This window comes from Sorex fumeus, unplaced genomic scaffold (genome assembly GCF_029834395.1).
Source record: "Sorex fumeus unplaced genomic scaffold, SorFum_2.1 ptg000072l, whole genome shotgun sequence".
In the NCBI taxonomy this organism is placed as follows: domain Eukaryota; kingdom Metazoa; phylum Chordata; class Mammalia; order Eulipotyphla; family Soricidae; genus Sorex; species Sorex fumeus.
In genome coordinates, this window is record NW_026606129.1 from 32,941,394 (window position 1) to 32,966,732 (window position 25,339).

Here is a 25,339-nt window from a genome sequence, read left to right on the forward strand (position 1 = left end):
TGGCTTATGTGCAACTGACTGAAGTTAGAACTGCATATGTTCTCTTGATCACTACCAGAAGTGATCTCTGAGCACAGAGCCAGCAGTAAGTCTTGAGCACAGACAGGTGTTGCCTCAAAGCAAATTAATGTTAAGTTCAATGCACATCTATCCAAGGATTTGAAGGTTAAGCTAAAGAAGTGTCTAGGTAACACTGGGAAAGTAAAAAGTAAAGTTTTTTTTTTTCCTATAAGCTAACCACCAAGAATAAAAATGTCCATTCTCCCTTCAGAGCTCTCTAGCCTAACTCTATAATTTGTTATTACTTATGCCTTATTGCATTTTTAGAAGCCCAATATGAAATTCCATCACTTTCAAATATGAGTAGGGGAGGTGGGAAATAATCCCTTCCCATATTCTAAATCTCATCTTTCCTATGTGCCCTTTTCACTAAGGCCTGCAATCTAACTGCCTCTCGGATTGTTTTATTTGAATAAAATTCATTCTTAGAAGAGATGTGAAACTGACTGTTTTCTATAGCATTGGTTTGCCAGCTATTTTATATGGGCATTTGATATTAAGTGACACAGAAACCTTATCTTTTTATACTAGAAAGGAAATCTAATGTGAAGGATATGTTGGTATTACAATAAAAATGACCAATAACTTATTAATCTTGTGCTATTGTGTTACCCTGAGGATAGTATTCATGGTTCTGACTCTAATGATATTGCCCGTGGACATGAAAGACTAGCCAGGACTGTTTATTTCAGCCTGCAAATAGGATTTTGTGCGGGTTTTCTACAATAAAAAATATTCTACCCTGGGGTTATTGATATATTCATGTTATTTTTATTGTCAGTGAAATAAGATTTTACCATATTACTACTGACAGCCAAATCCCCTGAAGATGACTTTACTGCAGGCAAAATCATGTCCTATTAATGACCTAGACCTGTGGTTTTTGGACTTCTGCAGGCCACTTGCTTTAAATACCAGAGAATCAAGTAACTCCTTGCATTCTTTAAAAATACCAACTTTTAAAAATACCAGCTCTGAGTTTTATAGATAGAATTTACTTAGCTTCTCTTAGCTACTTTGGCATTTGGTATTATTTTTTAAAAAATGTGTCATGAAATAACTAATTCATCTTCCTAAGTTGCTGTTTTTTAGCTTCAATCAGATAATATTTTTAATTTGGATCAGATAAATTTTTATGTGGGAGTTTTTATTTGTGTGTGTTACAAGACATTTAGTAACATCTCACATCCCTATCCACTAGATACAAGTAGCACCCAGTTGTGATCCAGAATTATCTCTAGGGTTTATGCGGAGAACAAACTTCTAGTTTAGAATTGCTAGGGAAAGAATAAAGAGAATAATCACTGTGCACACAATGCTCTATAAATCTTAGCAAAGAAAATCTCATAAGGGAGCTGGAGTGACAGCACAGCGGGTAGGGCATTTGCCTTGAAAGTGACCAACCCGGGTTTGACTCCCAGCATCCCATATGGTCCCCTGAGCACCGCCAGGAATAATTCCTGAGTGCAGAACCACGAGTATCCCCTGTGTATCGCCGGGTGTGACCCAAAAAGCAAAAAACAAAACAAACAAAAAAAAAAGAAAATCTCTTAAGAGACTGAATTATTCCCAAGAAAATGGTTTAGTAGGAAATTCATTCCCAGTCTTCTCTAATAGCGTTTTTAAGGCAGAGAACATATATTATCAATTATAGAAATATAAAATTACAGGTTTAGAATTACTTTAGTTTTGTGATCAGAACTAAAAAAGTTTGATCAATTCTCTCTGGTTTCACCCTGGGTGTAGCTTCATTTGCTTTTTCTCTCTGTGTTTTGTATTTTTTTAATAATGGTTTCAGAAGAGTGGGTTTTAATTAATTATTGTTTATGAGTTTTGGACTCCACCCAGCAGTACCCAGTGGTCTGTACTCTGGTATCACTCCTAGAGGTGCTCAGAGGATCACATTTGGTGCTGAGGACCATATAAAGTGTAAGGGATCAAACCGGAGCTTGACACTATACCAGACTAACCCTAACCCTTCTACATCTCTCCAGCTCCAAGTGAAAGTGGTTTAAGTTTCAGATTAAGCAAGGACCAAATGCAAAGAACTGGAGAACTGCTGTAGCATTCACTTGCAGTCTGCTTAGTGTGTTTTCTTTAGATGGATCCTTTCAAATCTCAGATTCAATAGCGGCCTCTCATGACGGTTCAGCAAGGGTTTCCTGTAAATTCATCTGGTTTATGTGTGGACTAGGGAAGAGCTTTCTTTAGAGCACCCGAATTAGGGGATCAAGGTGCTGTGCCGAGTGCATTCTTCCCAGTATATTTCCTGTTCTAAATGACTCATTGACAAGTGGCAGTATTGTCTCACTGATAAGTGGCAGTATTAGAACTTGCTGGGAAGTATGAAATACCATTTTTGTTTGATGGATAGGATTAGAGAAGATAGAACAAAAATGCATTAAATTTCCCCCCTAGGGTTCCCTTTGTTAGTATCAGTTTACGTGGCTGGTTTCTTTATGTTTCTGCTTTCTGTTTTCCCCATGGATTTCTCCTGTAAACTCCGCCTGTCAATCCAAGTCTTATTGCTTTCATTTTTAATACTCCAATTGGTACATTTCAGAAAATAAACCAGCTACACTAAATGTGATGTGTGATTCTCTCTGTCAGCCTGAGAAGCTGTACCTGGGTTTCTGGCAGAAGTTAAAACATTGCATATTGAATGAGAAGAGCTGTTTATGATGTGGCCATGGGTGTACCATTATGTGCCCCAAATACATTTTTATGTTTACTATTCACTTTATTATAAAAAAAAAGTTGTGTCAAAGACCTCGAGGAAATTTAGAAAATGCAAGCTCTAATTTTTATAGAAGGGATTTTTTATTTTTCAATTAATTTTTTAGACAGAGATTTACAATACTGTCATAACATGGTAAGATTTTATACATACAGCATTCCAACCATTGTGTCCAAGAAAGACTGGGATTCTTTATTTTTAAGGTTTTTGTTTTGTTTTGTTTTGCTTTGCTTTAGTTACTAACATCTTTCCATTCTTAGATAGCAGGCATTAGATTTCCATTGAACAGTTACAGATAATAACTAATAGTGATGTTGGTCTACCTTTCCTGGGCTTTTATTTCTCACTTTTCTACTAACTTTGGGACCCATCTATATTTCTGATGTCATGCATTGTAATACTGTTTGTAATCATTTGCTACTTATTTTCTCTGCTGTTCTTTCATTATTTTTTCTTTTTGGGTCACACCCAGAGATGCTCAGGGGTTACTCCTGGCTTTGCACTCAGGAATCACTTCTGGTGTGCTCAGGGGACAATATGGGATGCTGGGAATCGAACCCAGATTGGTAGCATGCAAAGCAAATGCCCTACCCGCTGTGCTATTGCTCCAGTCCCTCATTTTTTTTTAAATGAATCTAAATTCTTTATCTATCATGTCTCAGGCTCTTTTCTAAGCAACACAGCCAATGTGATCTCAGCTTTTCCAGCTGATATTTTAGAGAAAAAAGCAGTAAGAATATACATTGTATTAGCCACCTGTAATGAAGTAACAAAATACCACTAAAGGGGTGAATTTAATAGAAATTTAGAAATAATAGAAATTTTTTGTCCTACTTACCTCTTCCTTTTTCTCTCCTCCATTCATTTCACTTCCCGGTCTGTCTGAAACTATCAGGGACACCTTTGTAAATCACAGTGCCTAAATTAAAAAAAATTAAATTGAAAAAAAGAAACATTTTATCATAGTGTTGGGGGCTAGAAGTCAACATCAAGTTAAGGCTAGTAAGAATTCTCTTCCTGACTTCTAGATAGATGATATTTTATTATGTCCTCACATGGTATTTCCTTCAATTTAAGTGAAGAAGCAGAAATGGGGTGGGGAGAAGGAGAGGGAATGGGAGGAAAAAAGGGAGAGAGGAGGAAAGAAAGAAGAGGGGTGGGGAGGAGGAGCTGAGGGTAAGGATAGAGCTCTTTAGTGTCTCTTTCCATTAGGACACTAATCTCAGATCAATATTGCACCCTATGGCCTGATTTCACTCCAAATACAGTCACACTGTTCATCCAGTACTACATGAATTTTGCAAGTACACATATTCAGTATATAGTATATTCATTTTATGATATATATATATATAGATAGATAGATATACAGAGATATACATCAAGAATTGTTTAAAATTACTACTTTGAACAGTGATAATCACAACAGGATAAACATAAGGAAGGAACAAGATACAACCGGGGCAATGTGGTTGTTGCTACTTTCCCCATGGCCTCTCTGAAGAAATGAGCTGAGTGAGACCAAAAGTGAGAGTTAACCTAGTGGGTGTTTGGAGACATGAATATTTTAAGCAGAGGGAAGTTCAAGTACAGTGAAAGAAGATAAGAGTGAGAATGGCAAGATAGTGTGAGAGAGGACCAGTTTGGTTAGATCCTAGTTGACTGTGGGCTGAAAGGTAAGAGGAAATATGAGAACTTTTAATCTAATTGTTCTACTCATTACCTGGAGTTTAAAATTTGTTCTTATTTCAATGGAAAGTCATTGGAGGGTTGCCATCTCATTGAAGTTCAAATAATACACAATTCACTGGGTCTACAGAGAAATCGATGGAATTGGCAATATTTATAGTCATACCTATTTTTGACAAACATTGCAAATGCTTGGTATTTTTATAGGTGGATGGGAAAATTCTTTCCAGTAACTGATATTTCAAATCACTTACATCTATGTAGTAACATTCATATTGAGTAATTATGGGCTCACTCTCTTCAGCACAGTACAATTCTGAGTTCCAACACGTGCAGCTATGGGACTACATAGTTAACACAAGATAATCCAACTGCATCATATCCCCAAATGCCCTTAATGACCCTCTGTAAATAACTCCTTTTTCCAACTTCAGTCTTTGGTATAGACAATTTTTTAAATGTTATTTGCATTTTCTATAATGTAACATAAACTGAGTTGCAGGATATATGGCTTTGAGAATGACTGCTTTTTTAGCATATCTCACTTGATCGAGCGGGCCCAGTAACGTCTCCATTGGAGACTTTGTTGTTACTGTGTCTGGCATATCCAATACTCTCGGTAGCTTGCCGGGGTCTCCTTGTCAATATATTAGGAGTTCTTCCTTTTTTTTCTAAACTGAATCCCATTGTCAAAATATATTGGTTTATCCACTCACTTAAAGGACATGTAGGTAGTTTCATTTTTGGAGGGGGGGTTGAAAGTATCAATAAACCTGCAGTAATCATCACATTAAGGTTCCTGTGTAATTACAAGATGCTTTTATCTTCATTTAATATAATATAAACCAGGGGAACTGTTGAATTGCATGTGTATGTTTAACTTTATATGAAAAGTGCCAAACTCTTTTCCAAAAATGGCTATACTATTTTACATTTTTCTAACAGCAAGGATTGAGAATTCATTTTCTCTGAATATTTACCAGTACTACTACTATCAAATAAAAATTCTTGATTCATTCTAATAGTTATTAGTCAATGTAGTTTCTTTAAAGACATACTATAAATTCTAATATTTGAAGGCTATGTGTAGAAAAGATTCAGTGTACAACAGAATCATACCTTCAGTCTCACTTTTTAAAACAAAATAAGAATGGAATTATACTTCTTTATGAGAGCCAGATATAATAAATCCTAGTTCCCAGGTCCTTGCTTGTAAATTTTCATAGAATCTAAGTTAAAAGAATTTCCCCCTTTAATCTTTTAATCCTGAAACTCAACCCTCCTGCATTCACTGTGAATTTTGTGAAAGACTTCTATAGAAAGGTAACTTATGTGATTCTCTAGTCAAACTATTGGTGACCTAGAAAGATAATGAAAAATTTGTCTCACCAAATTCCACCCCATTGAGTCACATTGTTATTTTATTAAAATTAAAAGTTGTGGTCAGAAAGATAGTACATTGTGTAAGGTTCTCTCTCTCTCTTTCTCTCCCTCTCTCTCAGACTCTCTATTGCACAAAGCCAACCTTGGTTTCATTCCCAGCACTACATATTGTCCCCCAAGCATTACCAAGTATGACATCCCTAAAATGCAAAAAATTAAAAATATTAAGGTAGTAGTTGACTTTAGCTAAAGGAATAGCAAAATGGAATAAGTGTGTGCATTTTCTCAATCTTTTCTCACACCATTGAATACTCTATTAATGCAACTGAGTATATCTCTTCTTTGGCTACCCACTCTTTCCTTGCACTTACTCATGGAGAAGTAGGATTTAAAATTTTGGTGAATAATTCAGATATTAATTAACTCGTGGATTCTATGTTACAGACTAAGCAGAGATAGACAAATGTTCCTTCTGCTAGAAACCAACTTATAATAGATCTCCAGAAGAATTTTCCTTTTTCTGGAGTGCAATGCCCTTATCTTGTTCATAGCTTTCCCCTTATCATTATACAAATGGTCAATGAAAAAACCCAGACTAGGCAATTCTGTTTCTTATGTGCACTCCAGGAGTATAAAGCATAAGTCCAGAGTCTCAACCAATGGCTTAACTGAGTCAAAAACACAATACTATTATCTAAAATTATCCACTGTCTTTTCTGTTTATGAAAAAATGATTTTAGTTTCTATGGGAGAATGTCAACTCATTCCTAGTAAAAATTATCCAAAACTATTTCCTGAATGAGAAGATAACTGCAATTTACATGTATGTAATATCAGTTTCTTTTATAAAACTTAGTGTTATTATTTTGCCATTATCTCCAAGAGCTTTGGAACAGTATTGGCGTTGCATTTTTAGAATATATGTTCCTTAGCTTTTCTCCCCATTGCTTAAACATACTGTTCCACTCATCTGGCATAAGAGAGAGTTTATGCAGCCAATTTTATGGCTTAAATTTGTCATTTTATTCAGAAAAAATTATTTCTCTTTGTGGAATCAAAGCCTATAAATCTCCTTCATATCCTGGTAACAGTTGGTGGCAAAACAATAGGGCGAAACTCTGTCTTTCCCAGAAGTGCGTGGTAACGTTATATTAGCAGTTAGACATGCAGTGGTTTCACAAATCTTCTTTTTGTTCTGTTTGTTTTCTGTTTGCAGATTTTATTCTTCACCGTACAGTATTGCAACCAACCGCATGATTCCACAGACATCTATCACGCCATTCATTGCTGCTTCCCCTGTCTCTACATACCAGGTATGTCTGATTTACCTGCATCTCAGAAGATGTCTTTCTTGCCAAAAATAGACATGTTATATAAAGGCAAAAGGGACACAGTTAATTTTTTTAATTGTCCTCATAATTTTAATCACAATCTTAATGTCATGATACTCAAACTATCAATTACACTGCAATTTCAAGAATTTTTTTTGCATTTATTTCACTGAATAATAAAATTCACCATGCTTTACATTCTTCTCGCTGAGTTTCCATGTTTATGCTACTTAACAGCCAATATTAGTGCAACTTTCTTGCCACTGGGAAATTATTTTGTTTGTTGTATATTATTTTGCTTGTCATATTATTTATTGTGTATGTTCTAAAATCATGCTTTAATATTCCCTCACTCACTCCAGTAATTTTTTTGTTGTCATCTCATTTTGTTAGAGTCCTGTGTATCTGTGTAATACTACATGGATACATGTTGTTAGACCATTTCCCCCAAGAAATGGGGAAGCTTACTGAAGTGGTAAAAAGTCAGTCCTACTCCTTGCTCTTACTTCATTCTTAGTTCCAAAGAGGCTAACAGACCTCAGGGGTTTCATGTGTTGAAACATAAGAAATTCTGAGACTCAATGTGTGTCCTGGACAGATGTAGTTGGTTAATTCTAAGTGAATGGGTAAATTAAAATTGTTGATTCTCTCTCACAAAAGATTCCTTGTCTTAGTTCTTTGAGTTATCAAACACACAGTATTTCTCTCTGCTTCTCTTTACCTCATATTGTTCTTCCGACACATCTTGTGATTAGAGAATGTGGGTAAATCCTAAGTTTCCAGTGTCATTTTTCAAAACTTTGGAGAGAGAAAGACAGAGTGAGAGAGAGAGTGCAAGAGTGTGCATGCTTGTGTTTCTCTTCATTTTGCAGACTGCTGGGTGGATGTTTTACATTGGGTAAAACTGTAATGTTGCTGATGCTGCTAATTCAGTGAAGTTTCACCTTGTTAAGCCACTACATACTTCTTTTCAAGATGTCTTAGTTGTCAGAGCAATGAATTTGAGACTACGTGCATTTTTCCTAAACGATCCCCCTGAAGCAGATTATTTTCATTCTTTTTCTGCACTTAGATTCTTGAGACATGTCAGTGGGCAGATGGAATACCCTTTAATGTAAATTGTATTATAGGGTCTCAGATTCCCTGATTTCTTAATTACCTTTTCTTGGTACCCATGAGGCTAGATGCAGGTGCAGTTCAGTCTTTGTTCTTCCTGCAGGACTGCCTGCCACTTTTTTTTCCTTCAGAATCTTGGCCTCTGTTTCAGCCAAGACCACCCATTGAGCCCCAGTGTAGAGCAATTTGGTGAAATGACTAAAATATCCACAAAAAAAAGTGATTTCACTTGGGAGGGATCCTAAGTGGAATTTAACTCCAGTTCCCTTTTCTCAAAAAGAGAATTAGAGCAATTTCCTATGTTGTTGATTTTCACTTTTCAACAATTTTTTAAAATGTAAAGTGCATTAGCAATTTTATTGGTGGAAATACACCGAAAACAAAATCTTCAAGTTTCTGTATGTGACAGTCAGCTGTTATAAGCTGACTTTCTCATTTGGCTGATGAAAGGAGCATTTTATAATATTTAGCTGGCAGAAATAGTAATTTCTATTTCTCATACCCATTGACACAAGAGGAAAAAGTTAGGGACTTTCTGAATATGGGTATAACCCAAAGCATTCTCCCAAATTTCTGGTTAATTTATAATTCTAACAGAGTCGCTTAAGAATTTGAAATTAGAACTAAAGACATTAAAGTAAGTCTTTGTGTCAACTCCTAACTCCTTAATTATTTGCCAGGGTATCCCAGGGAGTTGTGCTCTAGAAAGAAGATATCTGAGGCCTTCTGATACTTTGGTCTTTAATATCAGCCTTATAATATGCTTCCATACCCAGTATGATCCATGTGGGTACTGCAACTAGCCTCAGAGAAGTAAGATTTTGCTTTATCTATTAGCATAATTCAGAGACTGAATTAATTAGGTCCAAGAATCCTAGTGCTCTAGTTGAGCACTAATTAGCTGCAAAGTCAGATGGACTCCACTTTCTTATGACCTAGTGTGACTCCACTGAACTCAAGAACCAAGTTCTCTCTGTGATTGCTTTGTGCTAATAAATGCTGTTTGATGCATAGGTCCAGAGTACTTCATGGATGCCTCATCCGCCATACGTTATGCAACCAACAGTAAGTGTTCTCAGTCACCTGAGGCTAAATATTTCTATTATCCAAGTGAAAGCTTTGTAATGCATAGAAGCTTTGGGGTAAAGTTTTTGTTTTATTCAGTACCTCTTCAGGCAGCCATAGTTTTCAGATGCAAAGCTGTTCCTGAAATTCTACAAAAGCATGTACTTTAGATCTAGAAGGAAAATCTATAAGAGTGAGAGAGAGCAAGAGCGAGTGAGCGAGCAAGCGAGCGAGAGAGAGAGAGAGAGAGAAAGAGAGAACCACATGGAAGAAATAACCTTCAATCTTCCGAGTTGATTTCTCTACCATTTGTTATGAGTGGGACATTTCTTCAGGCAGGAGCTCAGCATTCTGGACGATTAAATCCATTACAAGAGGAAAGACACACTGTTTTTCTTCTCCCGTTATGCTTTGTTTTCACTAATGTATTTTGGTGTGCTTTGGGGGAAGTTTTGAGTATCATAGCCAAATGTTGACACAAAGCAATGTTTTTGAAATATGGAAGTAGTTGGCTACTAATAGAAAGATCTATAGAAAGATTGCAAAGTGGATATATATTCTCTCTGTTAATGGATTAGAGCTATAATCTTCAGTAGTGAATTTTTTTCCAAAATATTTGAACTTTTACCTAGTTACTACTTTTTGCATTTTGTGGTACAATATTACATAGACTACAGTAAAAAATAAACTACATATTCTGTTAGACTTTAGATTGAAGGATGATGGTTCTGTTTATTTTTGACTTGGTCTTCCCAGTTTTCTACCTGTATAGTAATAGAAGGTCTGGGGGTTTAAATAGAGTTACACTCTTAAATACCTGAGTAGAGAGAAGAACCTAGCTGAAAGTTGTTTGACAAGGTTCAGGATACCCAATCTTCTGACTATGCACATATTTGTACCTTTATTATTTTTCCTGTCTAAATTATTGTTATTTTTGATTTGCGGGGCACACCCAGCATTGATCAGAGCTTGTTATTCTTGCTTTTGTACTACAATCAGGAATCACTCCTGATAGAACCATATAGGTTGCCGGGGATAGAATCTAGGTTGGCCAAATGTAAGGCAAGCACTTTATTAGTTGTGCTATCTCTCAGGTACATCTGTCAATTTTTCAAAAGTACTTTGGGGAAGATCAGTTAAGAACTTCCATGAATATATTTTTTAATTATGGTATATTACACATTGCTATTTTTATTATTATTGAATATTTTAGTTTAACAAGGAAAGAATAATATTTTGTTTGTACCCTTCAAAATTAACTATCTATAAGGGTATCATGTGTTAAAAATCAGGAAGCTAAATACTCAGAAACTACTTCTGGGATTCAAAGGATCACCACACCTGGTTTTCATATTTGAGTATTATCTATTTTTTAAAGGACCATCCCAAATTCCTTCTAATGCAATATGGTTTGTTTTTAAGGAATAAAATATTGGTAGTTTGCTGCGACAGAACTTTTTACCACATTTTGCAACCTCCTCTACTTTCTATTATTTACATACCTAGAGGTCTTCCTGAGTTCATCTGGTATATGTTCTTTAAATCGAATCAACATACAAGAAATCCAGGTTATATTTTTCTGTCCAGAGCATAAGATAGAATTCAATAGATGCTTCTAAGCCAATGTACAGTATACATTAAGTCAACAGCCTAAGCTGGGAATGTAGAGGTCTTGCCAAGTTCTGATGATGAGAATTTCTAGAAGGCAATGGCTACTTTTACAAAAATAATACTGTGTTCATCCCTAGAGTAGGAATACTAGCTCATAGCCAAAAGGAATGCACAACTGGTAAAATCTGAGCCGTTTTCCAGATGTTAAACTAAGACTCTGCTGCACCTTCAGAGCAGTAAAGAGAGGGGAAGATGTGTTTTTAAGCGTCTTTATCTTACTTAGGAACTTAGTATTTCATGACTTCTTCCTCCACCCTTTCATATCTTTAGGCCCATTTATAGGTAATTTGTATCTCTTCTGTATCCCTTTAGCAACAGTGTGTGTGTGTGTGTGTGTGTGTGTGTGTGTGTGTGTGTGTGTGTGTGTGTGAATTTGTTCCATTGAATCTTACTTGCTGTAGTGACTGCTTGCTGGTATTTTATCACTTCCCATAACTAGATGAGCATCATGTTTAAGCTTTGATAGTTTAATTTAAAATGTAATGTTTGTGATTGGGGAAGATTCCAGGGAACTGAAGTGGCTGGGCCACCCAGAACCTTGTTGTCTTTAACATGGAAACAAATGACTAACTAAACACTGTTATGGAAACCCAGAGTTTTTACCATCAATTTTTTGCCCTCTAACTTGATTGTATTCACATAAAGTTTGACCCAGCTGAGTAAGGCTTAACTCATCACTCTATGAGAATAAAAAGCAGACATGCTTAAGCATATGAAGGCAAGGAAACCAAATATTTTGATCTAAAAAGAGTTAATAAATGGCCAGATGACTAATCGTATGGATTTTAGCTTAGAATCTTTTGAAAAGAAAATAATTCCTAACTATTGAACTTTAGTTAATTTTCTTTAGGTTGTTAAATATCTGAGCTGCAATGTCCTCATTTGTAATACTGACAAAACAATGCTGAAATAATTGTGCATCTTTTACAATAAAGTAAATATACGGTACTTCAGTGATAGTACAGTGGAGATATATTTGCCTTATACACGGCCAACCCATGTTTAGACCCTAGCACTTCCTGTGATTCTCCCAAGACCTCCTAGTGATCCATCCTCAGTCAGGAGTAAGCCCTGAACACTACCAGGTGTAGAACAAAAAAAAAAAGAAAATCTGAAATATAGTAAAAGATAAAATTTTATTTTTATTATTTAGTTATGTGTAGGGGCCCGCTCGAACAAATTGATGAACAACGGGAGGACAGTGTAGTACAGGGCAGTTATGTGTAGACTACGTTATACTTTAGAGAAGCCCAATGATATAAAATAGCACTGTAGCACTGTCCTCCCATTGTTCATTGATTTGCTTGAGTGGGCACCAGTAACATCTCACAACAAATTGTGAGACTTGTTACTGTTTTTAGCAAATCAAGTACGTCACGGGTAGCTTGCCAGGCTTTGCCATGGGGGTGAGATACTCTAGGTAGCTTGCCGTCTTTCCAAGAGGGACAGAAAAATTGAACCTGGGTCGGCCGGGTGCAAGGAAGAACACCTTGCCCGCTATGCTATTGCTTCAGCCCATATAATATAAGCTGATAAAGTTGAGACAAAGTAATAATCACCTCTTTCTGCACTTCCATATTGTTTTTTTTAATTTAGTATGCTAATGAGTTTAGTGGAAATGACCTTTGCAATTATAAATAAGACAAATTGCTTAGGTTGTACTTTTTTTTCACTTATTAAATTATTTGACACCCAATACTTTATAAATGGCCATGGTGGATTGGAAAGATATCTCAAAAGGTAGGGGGGAAAGCTTCAGTGCTAGGTTTCTCCTTGCTGAATGTGTGGGAGATTTTGAGTCAATCCTAAAACATGGTCCCTGTTCCCCAGAACTTCTGGCTCTAATCCTGGAGACCCCTTAGTCCATGGAATTGACTCTAGGTCCACAAGCATCACTGGATGTTTCCCCCTACAAAAATTTAATTAGATTTTTTAATTTAAGCACCTCCTTTTCTTTTAAAGTCAGAAATTTAAAACTACCACACATATAAATACAGTGTCAGAATCTGCATATCTCAAATATATTTCACTAATTCTTATTGTTTGCAATTTTTCCTGACTCTCATATCTTTTCCTCAGTTGGGTTATAACTATAATGATAATGTTTGTGTAACAAAATGGTCTCTTGTAAGCTCTGAGATATTGGTATGTTAGTGGGTCCCCTCAAAAATTGTCATAAATTACTTAGTAAGTGACATTACTTTTGTTTATCCTTTATTACTCCTCACCTGAACAGACATTAAAGAGAGAGCACCATTAGACTAAATTAAGAATTCAGTTTTTTGCTGCAAGAAAGTAAAATTGCTGACTATGTAAATATAAATGGTTATCTTTGCTGCTTCTCAGCTCAGACTTCTGTACTATATTCTGAAATCCCAGCATTACACTGACAGAATTTTAATAGATGATGGATTGCACCAAATATCTACTCTACATAAGCAGCACGTCACATTAGAATCTCAGATGAATGCACAATTGAAATACCTATGCTTCAATACAATTAATATTTTGCAAACCTGTGCTGACAAAGAGAAAAAATCATAGTTCAGAAGTAACATTGTTCCATTTCCTGAAATTTTACTTAGGCTCATTTGAATCATAAATAATTTTTTGGCTTTTGTGTCACACCCGGCTATGCTCAGGTTACTCTGGGCTCTGCACTCAGAAATCACTCCTGGCAGTTCTCAGGGGACCATATGGGATGCCAAGTATAGAACCTGGGTCGGCCGCATGCAGGGCAAATGCCCTACCCACTGTGCTTTTGCTCCGACCCCCATAAATATTATTTTCTTCGTGTGGTTAGCTTTATTTCATTTTAAGGTAAAATATTGACTTGCTTTTTACTTAATTGAAAATTGATGATCTAATTATTATGATATAAGAAACACACGAGACCCTTATTGAACTCTTGGGTGATTGGTTGTGATACATAGCAAAATCTTCACTTTAATGATTAATACGCCTCAGGTGTACATCCTAAGAGCAAATATAAACTTGTTCTCTACAATAAGGTTGTTTAAGTAAGCTTCAGAGTATTGAGCTTGGCCATTTTTTACTTACAGAGATATGACTTACACATAATTTTTGATGTTCCAGCATTAAAGCATGCAGTTCTGTATGTAAAAGGCACACCACCAAATTTGGAAAAAATATTTAAATTATTAGGATTTTATTTAGAATGCAATTTTTTTTTTTTTGCTTTTTGGGTCACACCCGGCGATGCTCAGGGGTTACTCCTGGCTCATGCACTCAGGAATTGCTCGGGGGACCATATGGGATGCTGGGAATTGAACCTGGGTCGGCCATGTTGACTGCGTGTAAGGCAAACGCCCTACCTGCTGTGCTATAGCTCCAGCCCCTAGAATGCAAGATTTTATGATTCTTTGACGCTAACCAGAGTTGGGAAGAGATTATAATCCAAAATTTTATTATCAAAAATCAAAGTGAATATTTTTAATGTCTAAGTAGTCTACTTAACAAATACATGTCTAGCAGTAAATGTTTTTAAGGTAAATAGATAAAAACAAAACAGCATCAACTCACATTCCTAGAGTTTGCAACTCTTTCTATACTTCTAGAAGAGAATACCAATGAGTGTGAAAATTTAGCAGAAACCTCTCTCTCTCTCTCTCTCTCTCTCTCTCTCTCTCTCTCGCATGTGCGCCATACCCAACAGTGCTTGAAACTTACTCATGGCTCTGTGCTCAGGTGATGGTCCTTGGGGAACCTATATCGTGTCGGTTGTGGTACATTATCTTTCTGGCCATCTGGAGCAGCATCTCTTTTAAGTGTTGTCTTCTTTTAAATACATTTCTGTTGTGGTGGGGCAGAAACCTAGTACAGGGATGAACGTGCTTTTCTTGTACATCATTGATTCTATTTTGATGTCTGGCATTGCATATGGTCTGCTGAACACAGCCAGGAGTGATTCCTGAGTGCTGAGCCAGAGTAAACCCTGACGGCTAGGTGTGGCTCAAATCATGCTCCACTATCCCCAATAAACTTACTGCTTGGGATAAAGCAAATATGTACAAAGTCAAATAAGTAAAAACCTTATAAATATCCAACTACCATAAAAATCTGTGCGGGCTTTTTGTTATGTAGCACTGTAGCACTGTCCTCCCGTTGTTCATGAATTTGCTTAAGCAGGCCCAGTAACGTCTCACAACAAATTGTGAGACTTGCTGTTACTGTTTTTGGCATATAGAATATGTCACAGAGAGCTTGCCAGGCTTTGCCATGTGGGTGGAATACTCTCGGTAGCTTGCCGTGCTCTCGAGAGAGGCAGAGGAATCGAACCCCAGTCAGCCACGTGCAAGATAAATGTCTTACCTGCTGTTCTATCGCTCCAGCCCTTTTGTTCTGTATAGTTTAAAATTCTAAAATAATTTTTTCAAAAATTATGTACTTTTATTTTGGATAAAAAGAACCAGTGAAATTAAGAGTCATAATTCAAAGAACTTATAACATAAAAGAATTTTTAGTAAACCTCCGTTTACTCATCATTTCTACTTTCCTGGAGTAAACTGTGCAAGCAAATGTGTATGTCACTCTCTAGTCAGTTACTATTATGCAAAATAATGTGCAAAAATATATTTGTGCATGTGCATAAGTGTATAATTTTAACACACATAAGATCAATCTATAAATCTTGTATTTCAATTTGCTTTAGATGTTCCTAGCAAAAGGAAGTCCTCATTCATATTAAATATTAATCATATATTAATCTAGATTGTTACAACATTTTATATTATACCATTATACAAATTCATCAAAAGGTATTTAAACAATTTACTATTTATTTCATTTCTTATTCATGCTTTTAATCAAAGACTGTGGCATTGACCATATGTGATAAATTACCTGTAGGCTGAATTGCTGATGCCAGGATAATTTTGTTTTAAAATATGTTATTATTAAATTGTTGTTAAGAGTGTTAATTTTAAAATATGTTATTATTAAATTGTTGTTAAGAGTGTAATGACCTCAGCACTGGATAAGGACAGTTTTCCAATAATAAGTTAATTTGGTAGCAGGTTAATGGTATCTCATTGACATTTATTTTTCTAAGGCCTAGAGAAGTTGAATTATTTTGTTTCTGGACTAATTTTATTTTTTTTGTCTGAGTTCTAAGTTTGTCTATTCCCACCCCAGCCATGCCCCCCCGCACACACTTTTTTTTTGGTGGGACATACCAAAACTTACTCCTGGCTTTGCACTCAGAAATCACTTCTGTTAGGGCTTGGGGGACCATCTGAAGTGGTGGGGATCAAAGCCAGGTTGATTATACACAGGGCAACCACCCTACCTGCTATAATATCTCTCTAACATACCCATTTATCTTTTAGGTAAAGATCTTTTCTTAACAAGGTTTATTACAAATGTATTATTTTATACTTAAAGTTTCTGCATAATGTTAAAATTATAAGCATAAAATTTATGGAGCTTATTTCCATACATTTTTTTTCTTGTTCAGGGGTCACAGCTAGTGGTACTTAGGGATTACTCCAGATTCAGTGCTTGTCAATAACTCTTGGTAGTATTCAGGGGACTATGCAGTGTTGAGATCAAACCTAGACACTCTATATTAAAGACATTCACTCTAGCCCAGTGAGTTATCTCTGTGGCCCTAAAAAATATTTTTCATGTTCTCAACTGTCACTTTCTCTTTCTTTTTAAAAACTGAGGCAATATCAGTTTGTAAGACTTTTTTAAGGTGCATTTTAACATATTATAACAATATACCCTCCACCTGTCACTGTCACTGTCCTGTCACTCTCCTCCCGTTGTTAATCGATTTGCTCAAGCGGGCCCAGTAACATCTCCATTGGAGGCTTATTCTTACTGTGTTTGGCATATCGAATACGTCACGGGGAGCTTGCCAGGCTCTGCCGTGCGGGCGAGATACTCTCGGTAGCTTGCTGGGCTCTCCGAGAGGGGCGGAGGAATCAAACTCCAGTCGGCCATAAAGGCTGCGTGCCAGGCAAATGCCCTACCGCTGTGCTATCACTCCAGCCCACCCTCCATCAAAATATTCCTTTCTCTTGTGCCATTTTTCTTCTCTGGTAATCTGAGCTTTCAGTCAGAACTCAAGGGTTTGTTTTCTTTTGGTAATTATCTGGTCCCTTGTATTGCTTCTCTGAATCCTATATATGGGTAAAATCACTTTGTGTATTTGTTTTTCTCCTGATTTATTTGACTTAGCATGGAAGTTACCAGTTCCGCCCTTGTTTGGGGGCCACACCTGGCTTTGCTCAAAAGTATTTCTGACTTTGTGTTCAGGGGTTGCTCTGGGCAGTGCTTAGGAGGGCCATATGTGGAGCTGGGGATCAAATCCAGGTCAGCCACAGGTGTGGCAAGCTCCTTGCCCACTGTATACTTGCTCCAGCCCTATATATCCTTGTTTTCATAAAAGGAAAGATTTAATCTTCTCTGATAGTTGAACAATATTCCAAGTAAAGTGTTATTTCTTATTTATTTTGAACACTTTTGAAAAAATTCAATCACCATGAGATGCAGTTACAAAGTTGTTCATGATTGGATTTGGGTAATACAATGTTCCAGCACTCATTCTTTCACCAGTATACACTTCCCAACACCAATGTCCACAGTTTTTCTCCTTTTACTCTCCACCCCCAATCTGCCTCTACAATAGGTACTTCACTTCTCTCTCTCTCTTCTTCTCTCTCTCTTTCTCTCTCTTCCTCTCTCTCTTTCTCTCCCTTTCTCTCACCATTTCCTTTTGAGCATTATGGTTTGCAACACAGGTACTTAACTAATATTAAAATTAAAATGTAATAAAATTGGAAATCAAACATAAAAAGAATGTTGGAAACTGTTATTTGGGATTCACTGTGTTTTATGTTTTCTGAGTACTTAGTTACTAAGTATAAGTCACAACACTAACATAAGAATGTACTCACTAAAACTTTATAATTCTATGATGTAGTCGCAACTCATCCGAAACTGAAGAACAACAAGCTCTATTTCCTTGTCATAAATTGTATATAATCTCAAAAGCATGAATTTCATTTTTGATTTCTACCTTTAAAGGTAGAAGATAATTTAAAGGCATTTTCTACCTTTAAAGCCAGGAAAAAGTAATAGAAAAATAGAGAAAACCTCAAATTCAAGGACAATATACAACATGCTACTGATTAGTTATTTGTGCAATGAAAAAAAATCAATGTGAAATTTATGCATTGTTGAAACCAAGAATGATATACTAGCTATCAGAGCAAATATAACATTGCAAATTGAGCACTACTAGACATCTACAGCAATATAGGTTTACATTAGGAAACTTTAAACAAATGATATACTTGCACATCTTTAAACAAATGGTCTACTTGCACAGCTAAAAGAAGTAGAAAAATAAGACTATAGATCTCAAAAGAAAATAAATGAATCCTAGGTTTTTAAGAAAGTTAAAAAATCAAATCATTACTGAGGATTCCCAAGAAAAAAAGAGAGAGAAAACCCTTATAAGGGTATCAGAAATAAGAAGGAAGGAAGAAGCCACAATAGATGCTATAGAAATAAAACAGATCATAAGAGAAGAGGATACTACAAAGTACTGACTCCACTGACTTGGAGAACCTAGAAGAATTGAAAAATTCTTAGCATCTTGCAATCTTCCAAGAGTAAATGAGAAGGAAATTATAAAACTGAGTAGACCTATTGCAAACAAAGAAACTTAAAAAACAGTAATTAAAAATTCTCCCCCAAAGAAAAATATCAGAACCAAATGATTTTACTAGTTAATTATACCAAAACATCAAAGCTGACCAATCATCTTCTTTCTCAGTCTTCTCTAAAAAAATGAAGAGAAAGACATTCTTCAAAACACTAAGTAGAAGTCATTTTATGGAGTCAGAAGTACCTATTACCCTGCTAATTAAAGCAGGCAAAATACCACAACGTATAAAGGAAGAAAGATAAAACAAGAAAATGGCTGGAACAATAGCACAGCGGTAGGGCGTTCGCCTTACAAGCGGCCAAGATGGCCGATGCGAGTTCGATTCCTCTGCCCCTCTCGGAGAGCCCGGCAAGCTACTGAGAGTATTCGATATGCCAAACACAGTAACAACAAAAGTCTCCAATGGAGACGTTACTGGGCCGGCTCGAGCAAATCGACGATCAACGGGAGGGCCTTTACCTTTACCTTTAGGTGAAAGAATCAAGAAAAATGAAAGCAATAGAGACTCAAAAAAGTAAGGACAGAGGTAGGTAAGGAAAGATATAAGGAAAGAAAAGTTAGCAAAGCGGAAAGGAAAGAAGAAAAATTAAAGAAGCAAGCAAAGGAAGGAAGGAGGATGGCAAGATGGAAGGAAAGAATATAAGAAATCAATATCCTTAATGAATGAAAAAGCCTTCAACTAACTTTAATGAACCAAATTCAACAAATACATTAAAATAATATAACATGAATAAGTGTGATTAACTATAGGGAGCCAAGATGGCCTACCATAACAAGCAAATTAATACAATATGCCACCTACCCCACATAAACTAAAGGAAGGTTAAAACTATATGATTGTATTAACAGCCAAATAGACAACTTTGAAAAGAATGTCATCCGTTTGTGATTTAAAAGAAATGACAAAATTGGGATAGAAGAAACACAATTCAACAAATAAAAACCACATATGGCAGATTCATAGTAAATATATTCAATGTAGGAAAAACTTACAGCTTTTCTCAAAAGATTAGGTATGTATGTCTACAAGACAAGGATATTCATTCTTATCTGCTATTATTCAAGATAGAACTCTGGTTCCTAACCATATCAATTATGCAAGGATAATTTGAAAAGATTCAGACTAGAAAAAATATTTTAATATAGTGATTGCAGATGAAATTATTATATACATATAAAATTATGAAGATTCAAAAAAATCGATTTGTAATAAAAGTCCAAAACAATTAGATGGTAGACAAACACTGTCATACAAATGTTGCATTTTCATTTACAAACATCAATCTAGAAGAGACAAGCATCAAGAAAACAACTCCATTTACAACTGCTTTTAAGATAATGGAGTACCTGGAAATCTACTTAACAACAAAGAAATGAATGGAAGTCATCCTCTGAATGGAAGAAAATATTTATACATAAAAATAAATGTCACAGTTAGAGGAATAGAAGTTACAATTGAATATAAAGATTTTTTTGTGGATTGAAATATGTAACTTTGTTAAAATGATAATCCAACTCAAAATCATTATACAGATACATTTCACTGCAGTCTCTACCAAAATTCCAATGACGTTCTTCAAGGGAGTTTTTAAAAGTACTGAAATATGAATTAAACTATAAAAAACCTAAATAGCCAAAATAATCCCGAGGCAAAAGATGCACTGAAGCATCATACTCCCCAATATTAAACTATAAAATTACAACATAAAAATAATTAAAGCATCATGGTGCTGGAATAAAATTTAAAAAAAAGAAGATCAGCGGGTAGGATTGAGTGCACAGAACTAAGTTCTCACATATAGAGAGAGTTAATTTATGGTAAAGTAGCCAAAAGCATTAAAGAGGAAAATGAATTTCTTTACTACCTTGTACTGAGAAAACTATGAGCAAAATAATAAATTTGGATTATGATCTCACATCATGAATAAAAGTTTATTGAAAATGGATTAAAGATTGGGATGCGAGACCCATAACAATAAAATGCACTGAAGAAACCATAGGCAAAAAGACTTCATGATATTGGCTTCCCCGATGTTTGGTGGTATTGAGCTCTAATGACAACAATACCAGAAATAAACAAATGTGATTGCATCAAACTAAACGTCTTCACAATTGGAGAAACTGGACTGAAGTTCCAGTACAATAGGTAAAGCACCTGTGCACAGAGCACAGAGAGGTGTTGCCCCCAAACCTAAGAAACAAACAAACCAAACAAAAAATCTGTAACAAAAAACAAAAAGTAAACACACACACACACACACACACACACGTACACACACACACAAAAAAAAAACCCTAGAATGTTTATGATGTTTAGAAAATTTTATTAAAGTACAGATATCTCATTGTTGGGATTTAACTAAATAGAAAACTATTTCATTTAAATTGTTTATTAAGTGATATATTGTGTGATTCAGAATACTGTTAACAATGATTTCCTGTGTTTATAATCCCAACACCACATCCTTCATCAGTGTACACATCTCCCTCACCCAAGAATTCCAATATCTCCCGTAAAGCCCTCTGTCCAAATTCAGTTGTATAAATTAGTTTTCTCATTTTATTGCGTTTGGCTCTTTGCTACCTTGCTGTGGATCTTTATGTGTGGCATTCTGAGAGATCATTCTGCATCTATCCCTTCTGACTGAGTGTATCGATCATAATGTTCTTTAGTTCCACTCACGTTTTGACAAACGGCATGATTTTGTTTCTGCTTAGAACATAGTTACCATTACGTGTATATGCCACAAATTCTCGATCCATTCATTCATGGTTGGGTTTTTGAGTTGTTTCCATATCTTCCCTATTGTACTAAGTGCTGTTATGAACATAGGTGTGCATATATCCTTTTGAATTAATGTTTTTTGTTTTCAGGGTATAGATATCAAGTGGTATCAATGTTGATATGGAAGTTCTAATCTTATTATTTTGAGAGATCTCCATATTGGTTTCCAAAGACTGAAACTGATCAAATTTCCACTTATCATGTGTGAGGACTAGTTTCTCACCACTACCCAGCCAACACTGTGTACAGATTTTTGGTACGTGCATTATCAATTGCATGAGAGATATCTCTTTGTTGCTATGATTGATTTGTATTTCCCTAATCATGAGTGACAATGAACACTTTTTCATATTCCTGATTGCCATCTGTATTTTTTTGAGAAACTGTTCTGTTTTCTTTACTTCATATTTGGATGCATTCCAAAATGCACTCATTGGTTTTTGTTGTTGAGTTTTGTGAATCTCCATAGATCTTGGATATCAGCACTTTATCTGATCTATTTTGTGCAAGTATTTTCTCCAATGGGCTGGAACAATAGCACAACGGGTAGGGCTTTTGCCTTGAACACAGTCAACCCAGCCAACCTGAGTTCGATTCCTCCACCCCTGTTGGAGAGCCGAGCTACCGAGAGTATCTCACCCACACTTCAAAGCCTGGCAAGCTACCCATGACGTATTAAATATGCCAAACACAGTAACAACAAGTCTCACAATGGAAGCGTTACTGGGCCCGCTCGAGCAAATCAATGAACAATGGGAGGACAGTGCTTCAGTACACAGTGCTATTTTCTCCCATTCAGTTGAGTGCTCTTTATTAAATATGATGTTTCTTTTGCTTTGTAGATATATTTTTAATATAATGTAGACTCATTTGTTTATCATTTTTGTGTCTTGGTCCACATGGTTATCTTGTTGAAGTCACCTCTGCAGTCAATATACTAGAGAGTTCTCCTGAATTTTTTTTCATTGTATTCTATGAATTCTGATGTAATTTTGAGGTCTTATGACTGCTTTGCTATTTTGGGAAGTTTAAAGGTTCTATAAAAATGTTGGTAGACCTTATTCCAAGTATTTGAAAAATGTTATTCAAATTTTAATGTGTTTTGCATTGGATCTATATAATACTTTGAGAAAGATGGTTATTTTGACTATACTGATTCTTCTAATTCACAAATAATAATTGCCTTTACATTTTCTGGTGACCTCTATTTCTTTTAGCAGTGATTTATAGTTTTTTTTTCTGTATAAATCTTTCTCTTTTCTTGGTAAGTTGCTTCTAGGTATTTGATTTTTGGTGAACTATTTTGAAGGGATAGTTTTTTTTAAAAAAATTGATTTTATTTTTTGTATACAGGCATGAGGCAGGTATTTGTGTTTTAATTTTGTGACCTTCAGCCTTAGTACATTGGTTTCTTATTCTAAGAATACTTTGGTGTAGTCTTTAGGGTTTTCATCGTGTAGTATCATGTGTCTGAAAGTAGCAATAGTATGACTTCATTATTTACTTGATCACTTGATCACTTGACATCCCATTACTCATTGATTTGCTTAATTGGGTGCCAGTAACGTCTCCATTCGTCCTTGTCATGTTCTAGTGTAGCCAAATGGCGTCTGCTAGCTCCAGGAACACGAAGCACCTCAAATCATTTGTTCAGAGTCTTGATGAAGAAGTCTGACCATCTTGTAGGTGGGCAGTCACGTGATCTTTTGACTCCCATGGAATCCAATGGAATCCGTGGAATTCCGGTGATATACCATTTCACCAAAACTCTTCAGTGCCATCCTCAAGAACGTTATGCAACTTCTGGAATGGGAGGGAATGGGAGTGAAGATAGATGGTCAGCATCAACACCACCTCCACTTCGCTGATGACATTGTTCTAATAACACCAAATATTGGCCAAGCAGCACAAATGCTGGCCGACTTTGACGGTGAGTGTGGAAAGGTCAAACTGCAGCGGAATCTCACAAAGACAATGTTTATGAAAAACCAGACTCTTTCTTAACATTCCATTCGCTCTCAACGGAATGAACATCTCTGAATGCAGCAGTTATGTGTACCTAGGTCAAAAACTCAACATGCCGAACGACCTGGCACCTGAGTTGCGTAGGAGGAAGAGAGCTGCTTGGAATGCCTTCAAGAGCATTGAAGAAATAGCTAAGAGGATGAAGAACCTCCGGCTCTGGGCACATCTCTTCAACTCCACTGTTCTTTCTGCATTAACATATGCCTCAGAAAAGTTGGAGCTATGAAAACAGGATGAGAACGCTATTCGGATCACCCAAAGAGGAATGGAAAGAGGTATGCTTGGAGTATCACATTTCACTCAAGTGAGAGAAGGAATCCAAAGTTCTGACCTCCATTGACAATTGAAAATCAGGGATGCTGTCTCGTTTGCCAAGACGTCAAAAATCGGATGAGCTGGACATGTAATTTGAATTTGAGATGACTGCTGGACTAGAACCATTACCAACTGGATTTCACAGGACATCAATATTTACAATTATAATTAATTTGATACATAGCACAGTGGTAGGACGTTTTCCTTGCAAGCGGCCAACATGGCTGACCCGAGTTCGATTCCTCTGCCCCTCTCGGAGAGCCCGGCAAGCTACCGAGAGTATCTCGCCCACACGGCAGAGCCTGGCAAGCTCCCCGTGACGTATTCGATATGCCAGACACAGTAACAACAAAGTCTCCAATGGAGACATTACTGGGCCCGCTCGAGCAAATCGATGATCAACGGGAGGGCCTTTACTTTACTTACTTTACCTCTTTCTTGTTGCTTGCTGTGGCAAAGACTTTCAAAACTATATTGTGTAAAAGTGGTGACAGTGGACATCATTGCCCTGTGTTTTATTTCAGGGGAAAGGCTTCCAGTTTTTCACTATTGAGTATGATATTGACTGAGTTTGATGAAAAAAATATAATATATATATATATTCTTGACATATGCTCGTTTTGATGTTGGTGAGCTTATATGTGAGGCAAGGAGGAGAGAGATGGTCACTTTCTCCCAATCTGTTTCTGCCTCCTGGGACCCCGTGTTACTGGGTTCTTGTCTCACCTCACAGAAAAGAATTTCAGGAGTAGACAAGCAGTGTAGTAAAATAGATTTCATTTGGAGGTTTTCAGGAAGGGGAAGAAAGGGAGTGTGTGAGAATGGAGAGTAACACACTCAAGAGAGAATGTGGGCTTCTCCAAGGGCGTAGAGAATCCTTACACACATCCCAGCAATTGGTAGAAAAGTATACATCTCAAGACGGTTGATATGGTTGCCACATGTGCTAGGCCACGTGGGCACAAGGACCACATGGTCTGGGGCAGCATATGTATGTTTTTCCTTGGTTCAAGATGGTTTTCATACGGTTTCTTCAACCTCTACTTGTTTTCCAATTTGCCTGTTCATTTTCTAGTTTCTTTATCTGAGAGGTTATATAGTTGACTTGCAGAGTCTGGCAAACTCCCTGTGGCGCACCCAATATGCCAAATACCAGTAACAATGATGGGTCTCATTCTCCTAAAGAGCCTTGAATATAACCTCAGGGCCAGGATGAAGGAGACGTTACTGGGGCCTGCTCGAGGCAATCGACGAATAACAGGATGATCTGTGATCTGTGATCTGAGTCCTTTATTCCTGCTGTATACTTGATTAACTTGAGTAGCTATATACTTTTCTGTTAGTATAGCTTTTACTGTGTGCCATAGGGTCCAGTATATGGTGTTTTCATTCTCATTTGTTTTTGCAAATTACTTTGATTTTTTTTAATTTCCTTTTTGATCCACTTTTAAAAATTTAGCAAC

The 25,339-nt window shown here is 36.3% G+C and overlaps 1 protein-coding gene across 8 annotated transcripts in view; it reads left to right on the plus strand.

Annotated features, from left to right (window-relative positions):
• Positions 1 to 25,339, plus strand: part of RBMS3 (RNA binding motif single stranded interacting protein 3) — an 834,518-nt gene that overhangs the window by 704,949 nt on the left and 104,230 nt on the right. For 5 of the 8 annotated variants that reach the window (XM_056129462.1, XM_056129467.1, XM_056129464.1 and 2 more), the window contains exons 9-10: positions 7,086 to 7,182; positions 9,331 to 9,381. In XM_056129462.1, the coding sequence (XP_055985437.1) occupies positions 7,086 to 7,182; positions 9,331 to 9,381 (148 nt within the window). The remainder of the gene's footprint in view (positions 1 to 7,085; positions 7,183 to 9,330; positions 9,382 to 25,339) is intronic. The other 3 variants (XM_056129468.1, XM_056129470.1, XM_056129469.1) reach the window with 1 other exon arrangement.